This window comes from Nerophis ophidion, unplaced genomic scaffold (genome assembly GCF_033978795.1).
Source record: "Nerophis ophidion isolate RoL-2023_Sa unplaced genomic scaffold, RoL_Noph_v1.0 HiC_scaffold_40, whole genome shotgun sequence".
NCBI classification, from domain to species: Eukaryota; Metazoa; Chordata; class Actinopteri; order Syngnathiformes; family Syngnathidae; genus Nerophis; species Nerophis ophidion.
The window spans coordinates 41,707-59,192 of NW_026906962.1; the positions used below are offsets into that span (position 1 = coordinate 41,707).

A 17,486-nucleotide genomic window follows, 5' to 3' on the forward strand; every position below is an offset into this window, starting at 1 on the left:
CAAAAAAACAAAGCCTGCTCTAAAGATAACATTTTGATCTCATACCATCTCAAACCAATTGACTGTTCATTATTAAGTGAAATGTTTTATAGTCGCTTAAATTTGTCTTTAACCAAGCAACACTGTTTTATTCAGTTACTCAACTAATCGGAAAATTTCCAGTAGAACACTTGATTAATACAATTTTCAATAGCCACAGCCCTATATTTCATGTACAATTTAATATTCAGCATGTAGAAGTTAAAATGTGTTTTGTTTGTGTCCTGTAGACATCCATCAGCTGATTGGACACCAAGAAGAATGTCTCCCTCATCTGCAGGGGGACAGTTTCACTGTAAAGTATCCACAGCCCTCACATTTTAAAGGGGACAAGGAGGTTCCACAGCCCTCTTATTTCAAAGAGGAAGAGGGGGGAGAGTGTCCTGTAGGGCAGGAGGAGGCTGATGTCAGCAAGTTTCCACTGACTGTTGTCTCTGTGAAGACTGAAGAGCATGAAGACAAACCACCTGAGTCCTCACAGCTTCATCACAGTCCAAGTAAGCACAACATCCACATATCATCTAATACAATGTTTGTGACACATGTTCATCCGGGGGACACATTTATCACTAAAGATGAAGATATGTTTACTTTTTAACACCACCATTTAAATATGAATGCTCATCAATCATCAACAATGTAATTGCTGGGGTGTAACCATGTGACCTAGAGGCCGTCCTCCTTACCGCACGTGGTCAAATGAAGGCAAACATTCAATATGGCTACTGTTTATTTACCTTTAACAGCACATATGTCAGCATATTTCAAAGGTTTAGTGGTGAAGATAAGAGATGTACACCAAGTACCATTTTTTTAGTACTGGTTCCTAATTATGTTGTCCATGAGGACCGTGAAAATTCTGGACTAACGGCACAACTATTTGTATTTTTAATTCCAGCTGACTGACGTAACTATGATACATTTTCACATTGAGTTCAGCTGCCGCTGCTACACATTACAATCAGCTTTGAATGATGACAAATAAGGAAGCAACAAAAGTTTGATGTGTGTGTTATTGAGAAGAAGATGACATAACTGCATTTCACCTTGCACTGCACACATAGTTGACTTCTTTAAATTTTCCTGAAGGAATCAATGAAGTACTATCTATCTATCTATTTAAGACTTCAAATAAACAGCTGCTGATAAAAGACTTCCCTGCTTTAAAATGTTACAGAACATCATGTTGGAGGTGTTCAAACTCTTGTGCTAATAGAAATGCTATTTAAAATGCCTTTTTTCCAGGTTTTTATTTCCACAAATGACATGTAGTACCGACAAGAGTACTGATAAATACTGGTATCGATAAGGAATATTTATTAGGGTATCATATCCATGAATCTATAAATTTACATCCCTGCTGAAAATACAAGCCAGATATCTTAAAAAAATAAAATCATTTTTTATTTGGATTTAGTTACTACTCCGGTGTCCAGCAATGTCTCAACACCTTTGAGAGATGAATTAATGTAGTTTATTTTTACTTATTAGCCATGTTTTGTTGATGTTAAACATCAGAATCAGACATATTTTATTAACCCCCGAGGGGAAATTAAAATGTTCAGCAGAATCCCATTCAAGGTCAGACAAACATTCTAGGGGGACAGAACAGGATCGCTGACGGGTCTGCCAACTTGCGGCGCCCCTTGCAAAAAAGGTGAAGAATCAGAATTAGACATACTTTATTAATCCCCGAGGGGAAATTAAAATGTTCAGCAGAATCCCATTCAAGGTCAGACAAAGATTCCAGGGAGACAGAACAGGATCGCTGACGGGTCTGCCAACTTGCGGCGCCCCTTGCAAAAAAGGTGAGATACATACAGGTAAACAAGTGGGGGGAATGAGAGAAAAAAAAAATCGGTCTAAGCCTGGGCCCCTGGAGAGGGGGTCCAGACTGAGGCCAAGGGAAGAAAACAACTTATTGCCATAGCACACATTCCTCTTTCATGTGTGGAAGAGGGAAACTTCAAAGAAGACAGAGGACATTAAAAGAGCAGAGCTGATGCAACCAGCCACTTCTACATACATACATGAATAAAAAGTAAAAGAAACATATACACTGTGGTGGCTTTTGCGGTGTCCCACGCCATCGTCTGCTGGGGTGAAGGGAGCTTGGCCAGAGACGGGAGCAGACCCAACAAAGCAACCAAGAGAGCCGACTCCACCCTCGGCCGCCGACCAAGTCTCGGCCAGTGTCCAGTCCGCATGGATGAGTGAGGATACGTCCAAGGAGACCGAGGTGTCCGATACCTGCTCATTCAGCCAAGACACTGTGAAGCTTTTCCGTCCCGGCGCTCAGTGCTAGCTCCGCAGTCCTGTCTCTTCATCTGCATCTCCTCCAGTCTCTCCAAACGGACTCTGGTGTGGCAGAAACCCAGCAGCTGGTCTCCATGGCCAAAAGGCTCTCGGGAGGCAGATCCAGAAGTTCACAAAAAAGCACCGCAGAAGTCACGAAAGTGCCATCCCTTGTCACACAGTCCCAAAAGGTCCGGACCAAAAGGCAAAAAAAAAAATATATATATATATATATATGTATATATATAAACATGAAAAGAAGAGGGAAACACAAAAGGATGACACAAGAGCACAGAGTTCCTGCCAACAGCAGCCACTACAGGGTCACCATCTTGGGGGAAAAAAATAAAAAAAATTGCAGCATACCAGCTACAACAACACACAAATCATAAAAGTTTCCTAAAGGAAAATGTTCATATTTAAATAAGTAGAGTAAATAAATCATAAACAGGATTTTACAGTTTAAATGCAAATGTTGATGCTCCTCTTAGACACTGTTCTTTGTTCTCTTTCGGGTGTACAAGCAGCTGTCATGTTTGTATGTAAGTGTTTTACAGCTGTGTTTATTTTTTTCATGAGTTTTTGTATTGCTTCGCTGATGTACCGTATGGTTTTGACATCTTGAAAGTCAACGTGGGGACTGATGAGATCCTCAGAGACAGAACAGCGGCAAACAGCTTCCCGCCAAGAAAAAGAAGAGGGCCAAGAAAAAAGTGTCGGCCGCCAAGGGCAAGAAGAGCGACGCCCAAGCAGGACGCTCCTCGTCCAGCCCCAAGAAGTCCAGAGCGGGGAGCAAGTCCAAGGCCATCGTCATGGACTCTAGCACAGACGACGAGAAACATGACGAGGAAGAGAAGTTGACGGCGAGGGACAAGTGGTCGGAAAAAGAGGAAGAGTCGTTGGAAAAAGAGTTGAAAACTTACCTGCAGGACTAAGTGTGCACTTGGATCTTCAATCCGCCAAACTCTTCCCACATGGGAGGAGTGTGGGAAAGACTAATTGGCATCACGCGCCGTATCCTGGATGCATTGCTCCTTAAGGAGGGAGGCTCTCACCTTTCTCATGAGGTGCTCACCACTCTCATGGCTGAGGTCATGGCAATTATAAACGCAAGACCTCTCATTCCAGTTTCAACTGACCCAGAGATGCCAGCAATACTAACACCTGCAACCTTGCTGACACTGAAGAGAGACGTCATATCTGCACCGCCAGGAGACTTCAACGTGAAAGACATCCACTCGCAACAATGGCGGCAAGTCCAATCTCTCTCTGATAGATTCTGGAAGCGATGGAAACAAGAATACCTGTCAACCATACAAACTAGGAGAAAATGGTATGCAGAAAGGCCTAACCTGCAAATTGGAGACCTAGTACTACTGAAAGACGGCCAGGTGAGAAGAAATGAATGTCCCACTGGACTCATCGTCAAGTCTATCAACAGCCATGACAACAAAGTAAGAAAAGTAGATGTTAAGATCATCCGACAAGGTACTCCAATAATCTACACTAGACCTGTTTCAGAGGTTGTGTTGCTCCTTCGTAAAGAGACTGTATAGTGGTATAAAACATTATACCAAGCGGGGAGTGTTATGCCCGTTTGATTGTGGACTATTACTGACACCTTGTGGCGATGGGAAATGCTGCGCGTCATTAGTTTGGGCACTTCCGGTTTACTTTGGGCACTTCCGGTTTACGATGTTCGTCTAGTTCATAAACAATAAGAAGTAGTCGAGTTGTGTTAACTCTTACAAGCCTTGGAAAAGATAAGTCTGTAAGTAAACTGTTTAACTTGTTTATGTAACTCAATACTAAGGTGGAAAGTTGCTAAGTTTGATAGTAAGATGTGTATTGAAAAACGATTTTTGGGCACTAATTTAATGAATGTTTGAGGATTTAAAATGGCTGCTGGTCGCATATTTCCACCATCGAAATAGTTTCAACACTCAGCAGTATTTGTTTGGCGATAATGCTGTATATTTTTGTGAAGCTAATGTTTAGATATTGTGCATAATATTTCAGTATGTTAATTGAATCATATAGCTTATACATTGTCATTGTGTGTATTTCAGTTTTACAATAATAAAAAATAAAAGTTAATAAATAAAAAGAAAAGTTATTTTTCAATTTCGTTTTCGCTATCTGCTTCCATACTCCAACCATCCCTTTCAATACATGCGTAATCTGTTGAATCGCTTAAGCCGCTGAAATCCGAGGCTGAATCCGAGCTAATGTCGCTATATCTTGCTGTGGTAACCGCCATGTTGTTTGTATTGGCATCGCTATGTGACGTCACAGGAAAATGAACAGTGGCTTCGCACATAGCCAAAATCAAGCACTTTAAAGGTTTTTTTAGGGATATTCCAGGACGGGTAAAATTTTGAAAAAAACTTCGAAAAATAAAATAAGCCACTGGGAACTGTTTTTTATTGGTTTTAACCCTTCTGAAATTGTGATAATGTTCCCCTTTAAGAAAGTCAGTGATTTCACTATAAAAGTGGGTGACATTGTTATCACCAGGAAAGATGAGATCACCTACCTAGGTTCCATTCTAGAAGCTAATCTTTCCTGTGATAAAATGGCAACCAAGGTAATCAAAAAGGTCAACCAAAGAACGAGATTCCTCTACAGAATGTCCTCTCTGGTCAACAAAAGCACCTTGAAGATTCTAGCGGGAACTCTCATTCAACCCTTTTTCGATTATGCTTGCACCTCCTGGTACTCCAGCACCTCCAAAACCCTCAAATCTAGACTCCAAACATCCCAGAATAAGCTAGTCCGGTTACTTCTAGACCTCCACCCCAGATCACACCTCACTCCAACCCACTTCTCCAAAGTGGGCTGGCTCAGGGTGGAGGACAGAGTAAAACAACTTGCACTGAGCCTAGTCTATAAAATCCGCGACACCTCCCTGATACCGAAGTACATGTCCAACTACTTCCTGACCACCATAACCACAACACCAGGGGGAGCTCCACAAACCACGTTAAACCCAGATTCCGATCTAACAAAGGTCTTAACTCATTATCCTTCTATGCCACATCAATGTGGAATGCACTCCCAACAGGTATAAAAGTAAATGCATCTCTATCCTCCTTCAAAACCGCTCTAAAACAACACCTCCAGGCAACTTCAACCCTTTACTAATACCCTCCTCCATTTACATCCCATCTTCCCGGATTATAAATAACCTAATGTAAATAATCAAATGTTCTTCTAATGTATATACTTGTTCTTATGCTATCTGAACTCACTATGTTCTCTGCTGGCTGTACATATCCTACTGTAAGACCTACACTGTTTCAATGTCCACATTTCTCTGTTGATGCAGTTGTTGATGACTGAAGTACTGATATCAACCAAAGTTCCTCATCCCACCCCCAGATTGTAAATAATATAAATAATTCAATGTACATACTATGATGATTAACCTGTGTGATGACTGTATTATGCTGATAGTATATATTTGTACCATGAATTGATTAACGTGGACCCCGACTAAACAAGTTGAAAAACTTAATGGTGATGTTACCATTTAGTGGTCAATTGTACGGAATATGTACTGAACTGTGCAATCTACTAATACAAGTATAAATCAATCAAGCAATCAAATTCAGAAAATAAAGACTTATACTGTGATTGAAAACAAATGTCTTTAAGGAGTGTAAGATTGTCATGTATGTCCCCTGTGGACGACTGAGGAAGTGCCTGCTCTAAAAAAAATTCTTAATCCCCACTATGTTCTGGGGACGTAAGAGGGCTGACGTCACCAGATCAGATTTCTTCTATTGACTCCGGGGGAGTCAATAGTAGAAAAACAAAAAGGATTACCAGGCGTGTATGGTGAGTCCTGGACGAGTTGAAAGTGGCTGTGTCTGTGAAGGGGTGATGGTGGAGTTAGCTACGTGACGCCCTTCGCCGCGGCTTCCGCCTCTGCCGACGCGTGCGAGGGGGTGAGACGGGGTGTTGCTGGACCCAGTGGAGTCAAGCGGGACTTGGAGACCTCCAAGCCCCAAGATCATCTCGACATCCGGCGCGCCGCGGAATGTCCCAGCCTGCATTGCTTAGGCTAACCTCCACGTTATCCTGTCGAATTCTTCGACTTCCGCTGCGAGAGAAGCTTCATTAACTCGGACTTTACTGTGACATCTTGCTGGCATCGTGGTGAAAAGTTGTTCTCTCGTGGGTGCAGTGGAGGATGGAACACAGCGTGAGGGTAAGGATAATGATTTGTTATACACTACAAAAACAATTTTTGAACAAAAAACACTTGCATTAGGCACTAAAGACAAAACAAACAGAACTAACGTGGAAGATAAAAGGAACAAAAAGCGCTAGTATATAAACTAGGGACAAGCAAACAAACAAAATAGCATGGAAACTAATCGTATAACAAAAAGTCTTTTACCACAATCGGGAAATGCGACATCATCTGTTTTGTGTAGCAAACTAAACTCCGAGAACAAAAGGCAAACAAAGACAGGCATATATAGGGGCAGAGATAATCAACAGTCCGGGGTCTTGTTGTCGTATTTTACGCTTCATAATGCGGCACACATTTTCGATGGGAGACATGTCTGGACTGCAGCCGGGCCAGGAAAGTACCCGCACTCTTTTACTACGAAGCCACGCTGTTGTAACACGTGGCGTGGCATTGTTTTGCTGAAATAAGCAGAGGCGTCCATGATAACGTTGCTTGGATGACAACATATGTTGCTCCAAAACCTGAATGGACCATTCAGCATTAATGGTGCCTTCACAGATGTGTAAGTTACCCATGCCTTGGGCACTAATACACCCCCATACCATCACACATGTGTAAGTTACCCATGCCTTGGGCACTAATACACCCCCATACCATCACACATGTGTAAGTTACCCATGCCTTGGACACTAATACACCCTCATACCATCACACATGTGTAAGTTACCCATGCCTTGGGCACTAATACACCCCCATACCATCACACATGTGTAAGTTACCCATGCCTTGGGCACAAATACACCCCCATACCATCACACATGCTAGCTTTTGAACTCTGCGCCTAGAACAATCCGGATGTTTACTTTCCTCTTTGTTCCGGAGGACACCATATCCACAGTTTCCAAATATAATGTAAAATGTGGACTCGTCAGACCACAGAACACTTTTCCACTTTGCATCAGTCCAACTTAGATGAGCTCAGGCCCAGAGAAGCCGGCGGCGTTCCTGTGTGTTGATAAATGGCTTTCGCTCTGCATAGTAGAGTTTTAACTTGCACTTACAGATGTAGCGACCAACTGTAGTTACTGACAGTGGTTTTATGAAGCGTTCCTGAGCCCATCTGGTTATATCCTTCACACACTGATGTCGGTTTTTGATGCAGTACCACCTGAGGGATCAAAGGTCTGTGATGTCATTGCTTACGTGCAGTGATTTCTCCAGATTCTCTGAACCTTTTGACGATTTTACGGACCGTAGATGGGAAAATCCCTGAATTCCTTTCAATAGCTCGTTAAGAAATGTTGTTCGACAATTTGCTTACAAATTGGCGACCCTCGCCCCATCCTTGTTAGTGAATTACTTAGCATTTCATGGAAGCTGCTTTTATACCCAATCATGGCACCCACCTGTTCCCAATTAGCCTGCACACCTGTGGGATGTTCCAAATAAGTGTTTGATGAGCATTCCTCAACTTTATCAGTATTTATTACCACCTTTCCCAACTACTTTGTTACGTGTTGCTTGCATCAAATTCCAAAGTTAATGATTATTTGCAAAAAAAAAAAAAAAAATGTTTATCAGTTTGAACATCAAATATGTTGTCTTTGTAGCATATTCAACTGAATATCGGTTGAAAATAATTAGCAAATCATTGTATTCTGTTTATGTTTACATCTAACACAATTTCCCAACTCATATGGAAACCGGGTTTGTAGAATTAGCTTTCATTATCTTAGAGGTGAGAAAACAGTTCAGTATGTCAATATAGCAGCATAAGCTAGTTACTTCTGTGATCAATGCGCCGCTAAAAGTAGGTCCTTAATATTAGCGCTTATAATAACAATATCATTAATACTTGGTTAATATTCAGGTCACAAAATGTAAAATGAGTATTGTTGGCAATTTTTGGAAGTTTTTTTGGAGGACTTTGTGGGTCTAATAGAGGAGCTCCCATTGACTCCAATGTTAGCTGATTTTTTGCTCATGATTATTTAATAATTCAAATTCATAAAAGTTTGAAACAAATGTCTTACATAAGGATTGTGAATGATAGGTGACATTTTAAAAAAGTGCAGTTTCCTTTGAATTTGTCAGATAAGTAAACAGCCCTTCAAATTAAATATGTAAAACAATTGAGGTTGTTTATAGATATTATCCACTATGAAGTTACAGTCAAACTAAGCACACAAGGGAAAGTACATGCATATACACATAATGTACACACGTGTAAGAATCATGTTAACCACCAAAATATTGTCTTGTTCTCCTAAATCCAATATCGAGTATCCTTTGGTGAGCTGACCGTATCGTCACACCCTTAGTTAAAAGCACACCATCCCCATGACATGACACTTCCACGTGATGTAGAACAGTAGTCCCACATTTTAGACATACACACACATCTTAAGAATATTAAAATTAAATATATTTGGTGGGCCAAACAAAATGACTCGACGAACCAATGTTTGGTATGGGCGATATGACCTCAAATATATATCCTAATAACAATATGTCACAATATATAATTTGATATATGATTGAGAATAGAATAATTTCAAAACTAGGTACAAAAGCTCCTAATTTGGCAGCTGACATATGCAGTAACATATTGTTCGTTTCTAATAGTATTATTTTGTCAAAACAGTTATTAATAATGTACTTGTTTATTTACTGTTAATATCTGGTTACTTTATTTGAGAAAATAATACTGGAAATGTAATATTTTACTGCATATTTCAGCAACTAAATTAGGAGCCTGTGTAGCCTGTTTTAAAATGGTTCTATCAGTAATTCTAAATGAAATACTGTATCGCAAAATCAATTTTAAACCATATCGTTCATCCATAGTAAAAAGTCCTGTCGTCCTGGTTTTTGTTTCTTTTCCTGTGAATAATGTTGTACAGAGCAGCGTGTTTGTGCGTCACTGAGATTTCAAGACAGTTCATACGATAACTTGTTTTTCCTAAGTGCATGTAAAAGTACTGAATGCGTTGTGTGACTGAGCAGAGATGCTGTGTTTGTCTTGCAGACGTCTGTGAAGAACATCTTCACCCTGAGCAACAGAAGTGGAGCTTCAGGATGCGGACAGAGGAGCCACAGCCCTCCCACATTAAGAAGGAAGAGGAATACCCACTGATACACCATTTTAAAAAGGAAGAGGAGGACCCACTGACACCCCATTTTAAAAAGGAAGTGGTGGATCCACTGAGCCCTCACATTAAGGAGGAAGAGGAGGAACACAGCATCAGTCAGCCTAAAAGGTTGGTGGAGTTCCCAGTGACTGGTGTCCCTGTGAAGAGTGAAGATGATGAGGTGAAAGGTGAAAGTGAGGAGAGGGGAGGGGGGGAGCCTCCAAGCAGCAGCTCAACACAACACATGACAACAGAAGCTGATGGAGACCACTGTGGAGGATCACAAGCAGACAAGCTCTTAGCTCCACTATCAGATAGTGAGGACACAACGTCACACTCTCCTGACACTGATGATGAAGACTCTAAAGATGATAAGACATGTCACACTGACAACACTCACTTCACATCTTCTCACTCTCACAAAACCTTTAAATACTATAGTCTTCTGAAAAGACACATAAGAACCCACACTGGAGAAAAACCTTTTTCTTGCTCAGAATGTGGTAAAGGTTTTACACGAAGTCAACATTTGAAAGTACACATGAGAACACACACTAGTGAAAAACCTTTTTCCTGTTCAATCTGTGGTAAAGGTTTTACTGAAAGTAAGAATTTGGACAGACACAAAAGAACACACACTGGTGAAAAACCTTTTTCATGTTCAATCTGTGGTAAAAATTTTACTCGAAGGCAACATTTGAAAACCCACATGAGAATACACACTGGAGAACACACTTTTTCCTGCTCAGAATGTGGTAAAAGTTTTGTAAGAAATCAAAGTTTAAAAGAACACATGAGAATACACACTGGAGTGGAATTTTTTTCCTGTTTAGAATGTGGTAAAAGTTTTGTAAGAAATCACAATGTGAAAGTACACATGAGAACACACACTGGAGAAAAAGCGTTTTCATGTTCAATCTGCGCTAAAGATTTTACTCGAAGGGACGATTTAAAAAAATCACATGAGAATACACAATGGAGAAAAACCTTTTACCTGCTCAGAATGTGGTAAAGGTTTTGTAATAAATAAAAATTTAAAATTACACATGAGAACACACACTGGAGAAAAGCCTTTTTCCTGTTCAATCTGTAGTAAAGGTTTTGCACAAAGTAACCATTTGAAAGTGCACATGAGAACACACACTGGTGAAAAAACTTATGTATGTTCGATATGTGGTAAAGGTTTTACACAAAGACGTAATATGAAAGTACACATGAGAACACACATTGGAGAAAAACCTTTTTCATGTTCAATTTGCGGTAAAGATTTTACTCGAAGGGACCATTTAAAAAAACACATGAGAATACACACTGGAGCAAAAACTTTTTCCTGCTAAAAATGTGGTAAATGTGTTGTAATAAATTGTAGTTTAAAAATCCACATGAGAAGACACCCAGGAGAGAAAGTGTTGAGTTGCAGTGTGTGTGGTGAAAGATTGTCTTCTAAGTACCAGTGTAAGAAACACAAGTGTGCTGGTGAGAACAGCAGCAGCAAATGAAACTGCAGGATTTGAAATAAACTGTCCAGACTTTCATTTTGACTTTCTAACAACATCAGCACATATAACATGTGTGACATTGTTGTTTGTCTAACAATCTGTTTAATATGATTCTAACATTTATAGATTAGAGCAGGGGTGTGCATTATGTCGATCGCGATCGACTGGTCGATCTCGGAGGGTGTGTCAGTCGATCTCAAGCCAGGCATTAAAAAATAGACATAAAAATGAGCAATCATCAATCATACCAAGACTTCACTTTCGTCAGTTGTTTGACATTCTCGGCACCTGAGGATCTTGTGAGATGACGCTGGCTGCTGCGAGCTCATATTCAAGAAAAAAATCACTAACAGGGCGGACGCAGAGAAACACATTTTATTTCTAGAGACTCCGTACCTACTGTCAAAACTCTAAAGACCGACTGCACAGTTCCTGTCTTCACCATAAAAGACCTGTTTCATCCTGCCTGAGCTAACAAAATAAGAGTCTCAGAAAGCTAGCGTGCACAAGCTAGCAAGCTACGGAGTTTGATGCCAATGTATTTCTCCCCCGCCCTCAGCGACCGCTTTCTCACTTGCTTGCCCACCCGCACACTCACTGACGTCACTCACCTGCTGCCAGACATTAAAGGGCCACACACATATGCTACTCTCATAACAAAGTGTTTAAAAAGGAGTATGCAAGTTGGACAAATGAGATGCCAAATCCAACCACTTTCATGTGGTATTGGACAGAAAGGAGGACTTTTTTTTTTCCTCCATTTGAAAATGCGGACGTTATCAGCACCACTGTCTAATTCCAATCAATGCAAGTCATCAGAATCAGGTAATACACCAATTTATATTCTTGTCTTCATGAAAGAAAGGAATCTATTTGTGTTAAACATGCTTGTATTATCATTAAACACCATTAACTTGTTAACAAAAATGTCTCTTTCAGAAATAAATAAATATAAATTATAAATAGGAATGAGGTAGATCTCCTCGACTTGCTCAATTGAAAAGTAGCTCGCCTGCAGAAAAAGTGTGAGCGCCCCTGGATTAGAGACTTCAGATTAGCGATTTTATTTCAGTCAAGTACATGAGTTAATATACACATTTGTGTACTTTAAAATAAACAACAATTTGACTGAAAGGGTGAGAATAAACAGTACATAAAATATGTTACATACAATAAACATTTTATGTGTAGATATATTTATATTTCACTTTTATACTTATTCATAATTGTGTTTTATATGTTTTTATTAAATAATGAAGTGTTACATATTTTATTTTGTAATTGTAGATGATTCCATAGATGAACTCCTTTATATGATGTACATATTTGTTTTACATGTGTTCATACCTTTGCTTTTGAGTACACATAAATCCCTCTTAGTTCATATTTACTGGTTCACATCTGAAACATCTTCTGGACCACTTCTGGAAGCATATTATTATTTACTTTATACATCATTTGAACAGTTGTCTTTTATACAAGATCATTTACTTTTAAAATGTGTGACTTCATGAATCATTTGTTGGGTCTCTATAATCCATTCTATTAATTGTCTTTTTTACTTTCTTGTGTAATATGAATATTGTGGTGTGATTGTTTTATATGTATGTCCCCAGACTTTTATGCAATAAACAATGTATGTTTCAACTGAAGTTGGCTACAATAATTCTAGTTAATATTTGTAAGTATGTATTTTATTCTAGTTAGTATTGCACACCATTGTTTTATTGTTTTCTTTATATGACTTACATGTAGTGTCCAGCTTACTTCATCATCTATATTAACTCCTAAAAATGTGATGACCTTTATTCCTTTCATTTCAATATTATCCATCATAATTTGTGTTTTATATTTTTACAAACTCCAAATATGATAATATTTAGTTGTATTGCAGTTTAGTGACAGTTTATTGATGTGCAGCCATCTTTTTATGGTCAAGTTCTCTCTGGATAAAATAAGATGAGAGTTAAATCAAGCGGTAATGAAGGTGAAGAATGGAAGATTATTATATACATAATTATATATAGTTACACTCAGTAGTGACAATTAGACACTTTCATCCTGTTCATTTGAGCAAAGAAAAAGAGTAAAGTGTAATATTGTAAACAATAGAAGAATGTTAATATCAGCAGTCAATATTCCAACATTGTGAAGCTGAGCTATGGTAAAAAACATATTCAGCATTAAAGGCTTTATGAGAGTGATGTAATGATCAGAATCAGAAATACTTTATTAATCCCCGATGGGAAATTAAAATTTTCAGCACTGTTATAAACATGTGAATATTCAATATTATAATGTATGATATGAATACCATAATAAAATGGTACGTTTGGAGATGTGTAATATTTTTTGTATGAACATCCTGAATGTTTTCATGCTAGAATAGTTTTAATTAGTAGACAGTGAAAACAAATGAGGCAGTAATGATAATAATGGTTTGTTTTAAGCCTGTTTATGAATAATTAAAGATAATTAAGATACCAAAATGTAGCTTACATCCTCAGTGAGCTGAACTCCAGCAGTAAAGATGAGATAAATAATGTGGAAAGGTCAGAAGTCAAATGTTTCTTCAGGTAATACATGGAGCCTCTGCTGCCACCCAGCGGCCGTTGGAAAGAATGCATACATTTTGTTTTGACCTCCTTAAAGCTGCTTTTTACATTCTGTCCTGTTTGTGTCCAAGTCTGTAGTGTGGGCCATAGGACAGAAGGAGGAAATGTCGTTAATAGACTGTGGAGGGCAGCAATACACCTAAGATGTTCTACTAGTCTGCTGGAAATAGAAAGGAGGAGAAAGCCAGATGGCGTTTGATGGAGAAAGTCTAAACGTGGGCATTATTGTTCTGTATTTTTAATCAGTGCATACATGTAAACATATATGTCCTTTAATAGAGTAAACATCAAAAATAATTGTTTGTATCTGAATGCACTTTGTATTTAACACCACCATTCTTAAATATGTTGTTTGTAAGAATGTGGGTGTTGTTGAGAAGATGATGCAGGTGTTCTGTCCAATTTAGCTAACTGTAAAAATGTTATAGTTATTCTAGTTTATTTGTAAAATAAATTGTTTTCCTATATTATAGTCTCCTCACTTTATCCAGACAGTCATTAGGACAAAAGACCCTGCAAGGACTTTGCCCTTTGAAAAGGGAAACCTATTCACTGTGGCAGGACAGTATCAAGATGAATCCATCACATTTGTATAATCGGCTATGAGGCATTTTATTCTCATTGTACAGCACTTACCTTTGGGCTGATACTGTTGACCAGTTTGACGCGTGCTGAAAGGGAAACTCAGCATGAACTGAAGCCAGCTATCAATCAGAGAAAACAAAATAAAAACAATATAAACAAATAAGGAAATTTGGTTCCAACAGTCAGTTTTCCTCTTTTGGTGCAGTTGACCTTGTTCTTACATTTCTCCTTCCTCCTAAAGTTCCTGTGTTGCCTTTGTGGGCGGAGTTGTGGGACGTGCACAGCTGCTTCCAATCGACCCTGGTGCTACTTAAGCAGCACCTTGACAGCTGGATGGCACTCGGCGATTCCATTACACGGGGGACAAGTATGTGATTAAAGGCTATACATATAAAATGAAAGAGACAAGTGGTAGAACAAATGGATGGATGTACAGTAAGGTTCTGTGGGATGATGTACATAATTAACTTTTCCCAAACGTTCCCATGTTTTCTGAAATTGATAATGTTTGAGGAATTCTAAACAAGGGGGATAAATCATGAGCAACTTTAAAAAATACTTGTCATGTGTAGTTTTATAATAAGAAAAGTAGATCATTAAAAACAAAACTATCCTTCATAACCTCACACATATAATGTTGCCATTTTCTCTAATCTACGTATTGCATAAAGGGAACATGCATATATAACAATATTCATTTTACAAAAGAGAGTAATAAAGATAATTTAAAGAATGGATTATTGAGACACAAAAAAGGATTCATAGTCACACATTTTAAAATTGTATAAAAGACAATTGTTCGTATGATGTATAAAGTAAATAATAATATGCTTCCAGAAGTGGTCCAGAAGATGTTTCAGATGTGAACCAGTAAATATGAACTAAGAGGGATTTATGTGTACTCAAAAGCAAAGGTGTGAAAAAAATGTATAACAAATATATATATCATATAAAGGAGTTCTTTATAACATCATTAATAATGAAAAATCATTTCTGAATACCTCTATACACAAAAAGTATTTGCAACATGTTTTGTCCTGTTTATTCTCACCTTGACAGTCAAAGTGTTGTGTTCACAATGTTGTATATTAAAACATGTACTTGACTGAAAAAAGGAAATAATCTAAAATAGCTCATCTATAAATGTTAGAAACTATGTACTGATGTTTTTAGAAGGTCAAAGTTAAAGTTTTGACAGTTTATTTCAAATCCTGCAGTTTCATTTGCTGCTGCTGTTCTCACCAGCACACTTGTGTTTCTTACACTGGTACTTAGAAGACAATCTTTCACCACACACACTGCAACTCAACACTTTCTCACCTGCGTGTGTTCTCATGAGTCTTTTCAAATGCTGACTTTGTAAAAAACTTTTACAACATACTGAACATGTAAAAGGTTTTTCTCCAGTGTGTTCTCACGTGTTCTTTCAAATAGTGCCGTTGCGCAAAATATTTACTGCAGATTGAACAGGAAAAAGGTTTTTCTCTAGTGTGTATTCTCATATGCTTTTTGAAATTTTCCCTTCGAGTAAAATCTTTACCGCAGATTGAACATGAAAAGGGTTTTTCTCCAGTGTGTGTTCTCATGTGTACTTTCAAATGTTGACTTTGTGTAAAACCTTTACCACATTCTGAGCAAGAAAAAGGTTTTTCTCCAGTGTGTGTTCTCATGTGTCTTTTCAGATTACGACGGTATTTAAAAGTTTTGTGACAGTGAGAAGATGTGAAGTGAGTGTTGTCAGTGTGACATGTCTTATCATCTTTAGAGTCTTCATCATCAGTGTCAGGAGAGTGTGACGTTGTGTCCTCACTATCTGATAGTGGAGCTAAGAGCTTGTCTGCTTGTGATCCTCCACAGTGGTCTCCATCAGCTTCTGTTGTCATGTGTTGTGTTGAGCTGCTGCTTGGAGGCTCCCCCCCTCCCCTCTCCTCACTTTCACCTTTCACCTCATCACCTTCACTCTTCACAGGGACACCAGTCACTGGCATCTTGGTGACATCAACCTCCTCCAGTCCTTCAAGATGCTCTCCCTGCTGACTGATGCTGTGCTCTTCCTCTTCCTCTTGAATGTGAGGGGTCAGTGGGTCCTCCTCTTCCTTTTTAATGTGAGGGGTCAGTGGCTCTTCCTCTTTAATTTGAGAGCTCAGTGGGTCCTCCTCTTCCTCCTTAATATGAGGGCTCAGTGGATCCACCGCTTCCTTTTCAAAATGGGGTGTCAGTGGGTCCCCCTCTTCCTCTTTAAAATGGCTTATCAGTGGCTCCTCCTCTTTCTTTTTAAAATGGGGAGTCAATGGGTCCTCCTCTTCCTCTTTGATGTGAGTGGTCAGTGGGTCATCCTCTTCTGCTTTAAAATGGGGGATTAGTGGGTGTTCCTCTTCCTTTTTAATGTCGGAGGGCTTTGGCTTCATCCTAAATATATAAATATATAATATATAAACTATCAGACTGCATGGTGGGTAGTAGTGGCTTTCAGTAGGCCTTTAAGTCAGGACTTTGGCAAGGCCATTCTAAAACCTTAATTCTAGCCGGATTTAGCCATTCCTTCACCACTTTTGACGTGTGTTTGGGGTCATTGTCCAGTTGGAACACCCAACTGCGCCCAAGACACAAAGTCTGGGCTGATGATTTTAGTTTTTCCTGAAGAATCTGGAGGTAATCCTCCTTTTTCTTTGTCCCATTTGAAGCACCAGTTCAATTAACAGCAAAACAGGCCCAGAGTACAATACTACCACCACCATGCTTGACGGTAGGTTGGTGTTCCTGGGATTAAAGGCCTCACCTTTTTTCCTCCAAATATATTGCTTGATATTTAGGCCAAACAGCTCAATTTTTTGTTTCATCTGACATCACATGGACAAAGATAAGACCTTCTGGAGGAAATGTCTGTGGTCAGATGAAACAAAAAGTGAGCTGTTTGGCCACAATACCCAGCAATATGTTTGGAGGCGAAAAGGTGAGGCCTTTAATCCCAGGATTCCTGTCATCAAGCGTGATGGTGGTATTGTTATGCTCTGGGCCTGTTTTGCTGCCAGTGGAACTGCTGCTTTACATCGAGTGAATGGGAAAATTAAAAAAAAGAGGATTTGTTCCAAATTCTTCAGGACAAGCTATAATCATCAGC

The 17,486-nt window shown here is 39.0% G+C and overlaps 1 protein-coding gene across 1 annotated transcript; it reads left to right on the forward strand.

The window, feature by feature from the left end:
• Window positions 1–273: 273 nt before the first annotated feature.
• On the forward strand, window positions 274–12,766 carry LOC133546742 (gastrula zinc finger protein XlCGF17.1-like). Its single transcript, XM_061892558.1, has 2 exons — window positions 274–536; window positions 9,564–12,766. The coding sequence occupies exon 2, from the start codon at window positions 9,614–9,616 to the stop codon at window positions 10,676–10,678; it is 1,065 nt and encodes a 354-aa protein (XP_061748542.1). The 5' UTR covers window positions 274–536; window positions 9,564–9,613; the 3' UTR covers window positions 10,679–12,766.
• The last annotated feature ends 4,720 nt before the right edge of the window (window positions 12,767–17,486 follow it).